Raw genomic sequence first — 9179 nt, 5'->3', positions numbered from 1 at the left:
GGGTTTCCTCAAAAAAAAAAAAAAAAAAAAAAAAACTTTTTTTTTTTTTTTTTTTTTTTTTTTTTTTTTTTTTTCTGGCAACTGGAAAAAAAACAATGATTTTCTTTTTTCCTAAAACACAATTATTTTACAAAATCAATAACTGTCAGACAATATCGATGGTAACTTTAGCTGGTCCAACAAATTGAACTTCCAATTATCTGTCAAATCTGATCCTTTTTATTTGACTTCTGCACATTTTCTACTTTCTGATTACAATGATGTTCAAAAGTTAAATTTAATGATTAAGAAACTTTAAAAAATTATCCGAAGAGTCAATTTAAACTCACTTCATATGATTTTTAAAACTGCAATCAAATTACCTGTGATGGTTTTCAGTCAGACTGTATAAGGTTGTCTTTCAAAGATGAAAATAACTCTGGTTTTGGTTTATACAAATAAATGATTTGAGTTGAATTAGGATGTAATTTTGTTTTTCCTCTACGTCTTTGCAGACCTTTATTGTTCTCAGTAAAGACAAAATCATCTACAGGTTCAACGGAGAACCAGCTTGTTACCTGCTGAGTCCCTCCAACCCTCTGAGGATCTTCTCCATCAGGATCCTCATCCATTCATATCCTTTATGTCTTTATCATGTAACTGTGGTTCTTTCCTTTTCTTAATAAGCCAATAGTTAAATTTTAAAAAGAGCACTTGAGCACTGAAAAACACAGAATCTTGCTGAGTAAAATTTGTCTAGTTTCTAGAGCAAATATCTTAATATACTTGAAATAAGACAAAACTAACTCACAGCTAGGCGATTGTTTTCAGTCAATCATTTCTAAATATTGATGAAAAAGTTCTAGTTACACTGGGAGATTATTTAACTTATAACAAGACATTTTTCCCATGTTATACGAGAAATAATCTGCCAATGGAACAGGAACATTTTCATCAATATTTAGAAATTATTGACTTTAAATAAGCTCCTAAATGTTGCTGAAATGTCACTTGTAAGCTAGTTTTATCTTATTTCAAGCGTACTAAAATGTTTTCACTAAAAATTAGACCCAAAATACGTGGTAAGATTTGTGATTTTGCAGTGCAGGTTGTTCCTGTCAAAAGAAACAAGGTTTTGATTTCTAATTTTAGCTGAGACAGACATGCTGAAGAGCAAAGGAAATTGACAGAAGATGATATAATGAGCTCTAATCATCAGTTGACCAACTGACATATATATTGTAAAAACTTTCCAAGGTAAATTCTGCAGAGTTGTGATAGGAACATCGCATGAAACTGCAGATTTGGACCGCCGCATTTCAGTAAAGTTTAACCGACTTTACCTCTAGAGTGTTGGTCGTTACTGAAAGCATTATGGAGACCGTCTAAGTTTGTAGAGATGTGGTATATTATTGTGCTCTACTATGAAAAACATGAGCAGATAAATGATAATATCTAAAAGATGGAGCCAAAACAGAACCATGTAAGAGTAACGACTAAACCGCAACAGACCTTTAATAAACCACAAAAAGCCAGAATGGAGTCAGAATCAAAGTCACAGGAGAACCAGGGGCAGAACTGGAAAGATCCAGAACCAAGAAACCTGAAAGAAATGACTAAATAAAAGCACCATGTGACTTAGAGTAACCAATCAGCATTCAGAACCCACTGAAAGAAGCAGAAGGGTTTTTGTTGAGCTGAAAACTGATCCTTTTCCTTAAAACTAAAACTTTATTCAGTTTTTTCATCATAGCGACTATCCTGACCGACTGTGTGTTCCTGGCCATGAGTGACCCTCCAGAATGGAGCAAGACAGTGGAGTAAGCACACACACACACACACACACACACACACACACACACACAGGCTCAGTTTATGGAAGCTCATTTCTACCATAATATATATCATATCAGTTAATATTGGTTATCCACCATAATATCAGTACTATCAGTAATATCTGTACTGAAAACCAAATGCCAAAGGTGACCTATGACCTATGCAGAAGATGTAAACAGATGCTCAGTATGTTGGGGTCTTGTCTCAGATCATGTCTTCCTGTTGTTGGACAGATATGTGGTCATGGTGATCTACACGTTTGAGGTAATCATCAAAGTTTTATCCAGAGGGTTCTGTGTGGGAAACTTCACCTTCCTCAGAAACCCGTGGAACTGGCTGGACTTCATGGTCATCAGCATGATGTAAGAATTAAAACATTCCTGGACACATTGCATCCCACTCAGATTTGTTGATATTAACTTAGTTACGATGCTGAAGATAAATGAGAAGATAATGAGGAACGTCTCTGTTTGACAGATACCTAGCAGAGTTTGTCCCCTCTGAAAATGTATCAGCACTGAGGCCATTCAGAGTTCTTCGAGTCCTGAAAATCATCACAGTATTCTCTGGTCAGTATGTCCGTTTCATTACAGAAAGATGCCTGTTTGTATGGAGTCATGAAGCTGTTGGGACTGACAGAATAAATGCTCCGTTCAGAACGAATGCAATCTTAGTGTCGGAGGCGTTTGATTTACATGCAAAGTCTATGTGGAGGCAGATCTACGGCTCGTCTCGCTGAGCGTTTTAAGCATTTTATGCATCTGGCGTTGCATGCTTGAAGCATTTGAGTGCAGCTACAAGACGGCCGACGCTGGAGCTGGAAAATCAGAACTTTTGCAGCTGATTTTGCAGATTCCAGTTTTGCAAAATGTTCACCAATTATCAATTTAGGGCAGTGTGTTTTCCAGAAGCCATCTAAACAACCTGTCGATAAATTATATCATATGGCTAAGCATATCATCACTGCTTTGTGCAGATTATTTTAAATTTTTTTCATATACAACTGCACCTAGAAAAAAAAACTTATCATTCCTAAACTAAACCTTACATGATGAACTGACTAATTGTAACTAATTGTTCTGTGACTTTCTCTGCAGGCTTAAGGACAACCTTTGGTGCTGTCATCCAGTCAATGAAGAAGCTGCGTGATGTCATGATTCTGACCTTCTTTTTTGTCAGTGTCTTTGCTCTGATTGGTTTTCAGCTTTTTATGGGAAACCTCAGACAAAAATGCGTTTTGACCCTATCAAGCAATAGCAACACATCAGGAGCCTTCAACATCAGTTCCCACGGAAACAACAGCAGCGACTTTGATTTCTACACACACATTAACAACCCAGGTAGCATGTTGAGTATTTTACCTCACAAATCACAAACATCCACCTGAAAAGATGCAAACATCAACCTGTCCTTGTGTCTCACAGACAATTATTACCACCTACCTGGTCAACTTGATGCTCTGCTGTGTGGAAACAGCTCTGATTCAGGGTAGCTTTAAGTAAATATTACTATTACTATTAACATTATTGATTATGGTGATAATGATGATGATGATGGTGTATCCAGGACCTGTCCAGATGGATACATGTGTCTGAAGGCAGGGAGAAACCCAAACTATGGGTATACCAGCTACGACAGTTTTGGTTGGGCGTTTCTGTCTCTGTTCAGACTCATGACCCAGGACTTCTGGGAAAACCTCTTCCACCTGGTCAGTACCCTACAGCTCCCTAATGCTGAGGCTAGTCCTAGCATCATCTCACCTCTGTTTATCTGTGTAGACGCTGCGAGCTGCAGGTAAAACCTACACCATCTTCTTCGTGGTCGTCATCTTCCTTGGTTCCTTCTACCTCATTAATCTCATCCTGGCGGTGGTTATCATGGCGTACGCTGAGCAAAACAGGGCTAACATCACCAAGGCCAAACAGAGAGAAAAGGAGTATGCCCGCATCCTTAAGGAGTTAAAGAAGAGAGAAGAGAAGGTACAATGTAATGGAGGGAAAGCTTCCATCACGTTTCAGTACAAAGCTGAATGTTTGTTTTCTTTACATCAGACGGTCAAGAGGGCGGCGCCCTTGGAGAAAAACGGCTCTGCATCTCAGAGCCATGAGGAAGATACTACCACGGATGGTACACAGACACACTGATCATTTTGGTGTTGTGCAGCAATAGGTGTCTAGCATTGGATATAAATAACAATAATTGCTTAGAGCAATTATTTATAAATTTGTAATTTACATTTAAACTACTAAGACAGGGCAAGACCTCAACATCAGAAAAAAAATATTAGCTAAATAATTAAGTCTCGGTTATTGTTGACTGATAAGTCAAAAATTTTAAAGTAATAGGTGAAGGCATAAATACAAAAAACTTTTCTCAAATATACAATTATAACTACAGTGATCATCAAAAAAATTAAAAATTTACACAACCTGCATTCATAGGGTTCCTTCTGCAGACTTCTGAGTTCAATAAAATACCTAATAAAGGACCCAGAGCTCCTGGGACATGCAGCAGCGTTTTCTCTGCCGGAAGGGTTTAAGGTAGTGGACCTTCTCTCCAATGCTGCCCTCCCAAGCATCTCTGAGATTCCTCTTCCTGTTGAACCTCCTGTCATTATTCCATTGCTGGAAGTCCAACACTGGACTTACTGTCTCTAAATCTGGGACTCGTATTAAGCCTTGTTCTGGTTCTGCAGGTTTCTACTGGTTAAAAGGAAAGAAGTCCACCCTACTTAAGCTTGGTCACTATGGGGGAAATCTGTGAAATCAATCATTTGTCAACTGGCTTCATCTCAATTACAAGTATTCTAAATCTTAGCCATTCAGTTAGGTTTATCTTAAATTTTCTGGAAAAATCCCAAAGATGAAATAAACTGAAAAGCAACAATAAACAGATTAAGGAAAAAAAGCTCTAGCTGGCACTTAATTATTCTGAGCACGGGATGTAAATGTTAAGTTACATCCAGCTTTGTGTTTCAGACCTTGAGGACAACCAGGAGCCACGTTCTTCACGCCGCCACGTCGTTGCTGACACCTTCCTGAAGTGGGATTGTTGTGGCTGTTGGAGATGGTTAAAAAAGCTTCTGCATACTATTGTCATGGATCCATTTGTGGACATCACCATCATTGTCCTCTACATTATCTTGATGGCCACTGAGCACTATCCGATGACTCCGGAGTTTTATGAGCTTATCAACACTGGAAACCTGGTCAGTAACAGAGAGGAGAAACTGAGTCAGTGTGCATGTAGTGAGGCCAAGACTGATGTTAGGTTTCAGTGTAATATTTAATGAAGTTATTTAGTTTTGTGTGTGACCTAGAACCAAACACTAACATAGTAGGTTCAGACACTTTCACCAGCACATATAAACTCAGGTAACAGGTTAATCTATTGGGTTAAGGTGGGATGTTAGGGTAAGAGGGGAGTGGGTGATAGGGTGCTGGGTCCTGATAACAGACTGTAATAGTGGGTTTAGGTAACAGGTTGTGACGGCAAGTTTGAGTTGCAGGTTTGGGTGGCAAGTTTAGGTAGGAGATAGAGCTGACGTGGGGTTGATAGGTCAGGGTAACAGGGTAGCAGGTTCTGGCATTATAATTAGGGAAAGAAATTGGGTAACACATTAGGCTAACAAGCTTGTAATGTTAAAGTTAAAGAGGTAGAGAAATTATCTAACGTGTGATTTTTGACCCCCAGGTGCTTACAGGGATCTTAATAGCTGAGATGGTTCTCAAAATTCTGGCGATGGATCCATATCATTACTTTCAGGTCAGGATTACATTTCAAAACTAATGGCACAGTTTTGATGGTGTGCGGAAACTCCCGTGGTTACAGTCTCTTGTTGTCTTGGTTTCAGGAAGGCTGGAATATCTTTGACAGCATTGTCGTCGCCATGAGTCTGGTGGATCTAGGACTGGCTAATGTTCATAGACTAGCTGTGTGGCGGCCCCTCAGATTGGTTGGTTCATCATTTTCTCAGCATGATTAAAAAGTGACCTTGCTTCTGTATTATTCTGTCCTAATGTCTCTGTTTGCCTCCTTGTGCCATGTCCAGATAAGAGTGTTTAAGCTAGCCAAGTCGTGGCCAGCTTTCAACATGTTGATAAAGATCATCCGCAACTCTTTGAGAGCCCTGGTGAACTTGACGCTGGTTCTCGCCATCATTGTCTTCCTCTTCACTGTATTTGGGATGCAGTTGTTTGGAAAGAGCTACAAAGACAGTGTCTGCCGCATTGCAATAGACTGTGAGCTTCCTCGCTGGCACATGAACGACTTCTTTCATGCCTTCCTCGTCATCTTCAGGATTCTGTGTGGCGAGTGGATCGAGACAATGTGGGACTGTATGGAAGTTGCAGGGAAGCCTATGTGTCTGATTGTCTTCATGATGGTACTGGTGATTGGAAAACTAGTGGTAAGTCTAAGTCTCTTTCTAATCTGGGTTTGGTCAATTGTTAAACACTTTCAAGATATGAATATGCTTCTGACATTGTTTCAGGTCCTGAATCTGTTCCTGGCCTTGCTGCTAAGCTCGTTCAGTGGGGACAATCTTGCAGTTACAGAAGATGAAGGAGAAAACAATCTCCAGATTGCCATAAACCGGATCAGCAGGGGTACAGCAAGGACCAAGGCCTGGTTCTGGACTTTGCTGGGAAAGAAAACAAACGTAAACTCAGATGTAAATGGTGGGAACAGATACTTGTTAAAGTATAAACATTAGTTTAAGGTTTATCTTTTGGTCTTCATAGTTATTTTTTCTTTGCATTTTATGATTTTAGATGTAACCTGTGAAGAAGGGGACAAATCAAAGGAAGTTTTACCTCTGACAATCGTGAATTCAGAGCAGTCGGTGGTAAAAGTCCAAGACTCCACAGTAACCAAAATCTGCTTTGAAGCCAAGTCTGACTCTGAGATATCTAAAAATAAAGATGGAGAAGATAATGAGAAGGACGATCAAGATGAACAGCTTGCACAAGTAAAATTTGAGGTTTTTGGTTCTGTTACAGACTTGATTGTGCTGCAGTGGTTTCCTTTCACATTCATGGAGAATAAATGCCTGTGGAGCCTTTTAAATGCATTCAGGAAGAACCTCTTAATAAATACTGTGTGATGTTCATGCTAAGGTCTATCTTTGCTTAGGGTGGTAAGTCTTTGGACTGCAGTGACACCGAGAGATTTCCTGTAATCTCAGTCATAAAAGAGGTAGACGACACTCCTGATGACTGTTTCACAGAAAGTAAGTGCACTGACAGAAAAATGTCTACTACCTTAGAATGTGATCATTGAATTTAAAATTAACTGGGCCCAGTGGATTATCTATAGAATGAGAACACTGCAGAAATAGTTCAGACAGTGCCCCATTGTATGGTCAGTGTGGTGGGCGATCAGGCTTTACCTGCTCCCCCAACAAGCGAAGCATTGTTTATTTAGGGTTTTTTTATACACCAGTAACATTGACAGTAAAGATTATAGTAAAGATTATAGTTGAGGCATTGAACTGGCCTGAGGCAGGTCCAGGAACACCAATTGCGTCGTCCCTGAACCTGCCCGTTGGCCGTAACATTTTTTAACACAAAAGCAGTGGGCTGGTGGACTGCCATGGTGCCCCTACCACTGGGCTTAGCAGGTTTTCTGGGGGAAACCCTCCTCCAGTTTCACATTTCTTTTTATCAAGTCAGGGTTGACTTGGATCCATGCGTATGCCTTATTTCCTTGTTCCCACTGAGAAGTGCAACGTACGTCAGTGCAGTTCAGTATGCTTCTTAATCTGCTTCCATTGTGCATTAATGGAAGCAGACATTATTGCTTACAGGCGATGCAACTGTAACGAGTGTAACTGACAAAAACCCTTTTTGGACACAGCTAAAATTGTCTCTGTGTGGACAGGTCCTCAGTGTGAAGACCCATTCTATCCCGTCGTTTAGCCCCATAAACAATATTTTTAAACTGTATGTTTTTATTTCAGAGTGTTACAGTTGCTGTCCATGCCTGGACATAGACACGTCCCAGACCATCGGAAGGATCTGGTTATATATCAGGAAAACTTCCATCGCCATCGTAGAGTCCAAGTACTTTAAGTCATTCATCATCATCATGATCCTGCTGAGCAGTGCAGTCCTGGTAAACTCCATCAGACAATGTTTAAGATAATTTTAGCTGATCTAATCCCTTGTTGTTGATGTCTTTAACATCTCAGTGTTTTACTCTGAGGCTTGCTTTATTGGTTGGTTCAATGGGGCTGAGCAGGTTTTAGCAAACTAATCTGATGGTTGGCATGGCTAGCTGTGGACCACAAGCTTGGCTGACATTGTGACAACCAACATGGCTGCTAAACAGACACATGTGAGATGATTTGACTTAATTAACCCCTTCTAAAAAAGAGAATGTTATAAAAACAAATAACAGTAGACCAAGACCAATCTGATCCCTCTATTTTTCTGTGTAATGGAAACTCTAAAATTAAATACTACTTGACTTTTTATTGGCTGAAGTTTGCAAAGCACCAGCACAGGAGCAGTTATTCCTTTTCTTTGGAACTGATTGCCTGTTTAGGGAAGACTGGAGATCTTACTTTCTGCAGTAGTGCTAAGAGGGTTCCCACCTGGGGTGCACTGATTTATCGGCCAGCCTATTTGCTTCATTTTGGGAGTTTGGTGATCAGCTGATACTTACATGTGAAGCCGATCTTATCTACCTCAGCAAAGATCTAAAAATCTACCATTGTCCTCTTTTGTCACCCCACTGTTGCAATGACTTCCTTGCTATATTTAGCAATATTTCAGACCAAAAAATGGGTATTGACCAAAATAGAAATTGGCATTTCAGGCTTTTTATCGGTAATCTGCAATTGTCCAGAAAACTTCAATCTGTCATGATTCAGGTTTTGGGTGAGGTGAGGTAAGACGCAGGCATGCCCAGGATGATGAAAATAATTAATTTTAATGAAATGTCCAAAACAGAGACGGCACAGGGAACAGATTGACGACATAACACACGACGAGGATCCGACACAGACAAAGACAACAGGTGGGGTTAAATACACAGGGAAGGTAATCAGGGATCGGGATACAGCTGCGAGCAATCAACAGGGAAGACAGATTCACAGGGGAAACTGGACTAACACAGAAAAACTACACAGAAAACACAGATCCTAACAGTACCCCCCCCTCAAGGGCAGCTACCAGATGCCCAACAGAAAACAACAACAAAAAAAACAACCCATCAGGGTGGGCGGAGGGGCGATGGAAGGAGGGCCAGAGTCCAGAACAAAAAACCACCCATCAGGGTGGGCGGAGACCCAGGAGGCAGACCCCTCGAAAGAGGTCCGGCGGGCGTCGCCGGCGCAGGAAACGGAGTCCCAGAGACGGGTC

The 9179-nt window shown here is 40.4% G+C and overlaps 1 protein-coding gene and 1 long non-coding RNA gene across 2 annotated transcripts in view; one reads left to right on the top strand and one right to left on the bottom strand.

Moving 5' to 3' along the window:
• LOC106951160 (uncharacterized) overlaps positions 1-9173 on the bottom strand; it is a 14455-nt gene extending 5282 nt beyond the window's left edge. The window contains exon 1 of the long non-coding RNA XR_001425762.1: positions 9010-9173. This is a non-coding gene — a long non-coding RNA (uncharacterized LOC106951160). The remainder of the gene's footprint in view (positions 1-9009) is intronic.
• Positions 1-9179, top strand: part of LOC106951158 (sodium channel protein type 4 subunit alpha B-like) — a 29511-nt gene that overhangs the window by 5659 nt on the left and 14673 nt on the right. Inside the window, exons 4-19 of the mRNA XM_015038510.1 lie at positions 495-613; positions 1710-1799; positions 2049-2177; positions 2293-2384; positions 2913-3155; positions 3240-3303; positions 3382-3523; positions 3594-3942; positions 4794-5023; positions 5509-5580; positions 5669-5770; positions 5867-6223; positions 6308-6494; positions 6588-6784; positions 6949-7045; positions 7775-7929. Coding sequence (XP_014893996.1) covers positions 495-613; positions 1710-1799; positions 2049-2177; positions 2293-2384; positions 2913-3155; positions 3240-3303; positions 3382-3523; positions 3594-3942; positions 4794-5023; positions 5509-5580; positions 5669-5770; positions 5867-6223; positions 6308-6494; positions 6588-6784; positions 6949-7045; positions 7775-7929 — 2625 coding nt within the window. The remainder of the gene's footprint in view (positions 1-494; positions 614-1709; positions 1800-2048; positions 2178-2292; positions 2385-2912; positions 3156-3239; positions 3304-3381; positions 3524-3593; positions 3943-4793; positions 5024-5508; positions 5581-5668; positions 5771-5866; positions 6224-6307; positions 6495-6587; positions 6785-6948; positions 7046-7774; positions 7930-9179) is intronic.

The sequence above is a fragment of the Poecilia latipinna genome, unplaced genomic scaffold (genome assembly GCF_001443285.1).
Source record: "Poecilia latipinna isolate Pla-1442-1.1 unplaced genomic scaffold, P_latipinna-1.0 Scaffold443, whole genome shotgun sequence".
In the NCBI taxonomy this organism is placed as follows: Eukaryota; Metazoa; Chordata; class Actinopteri; order Cyprinodontiformes; family Poeciliidae; genus Poecilia; species Poecilia latipinna.
This window is presented reverse-complemented; position numbering and strand designations above follow the sequence as displayed.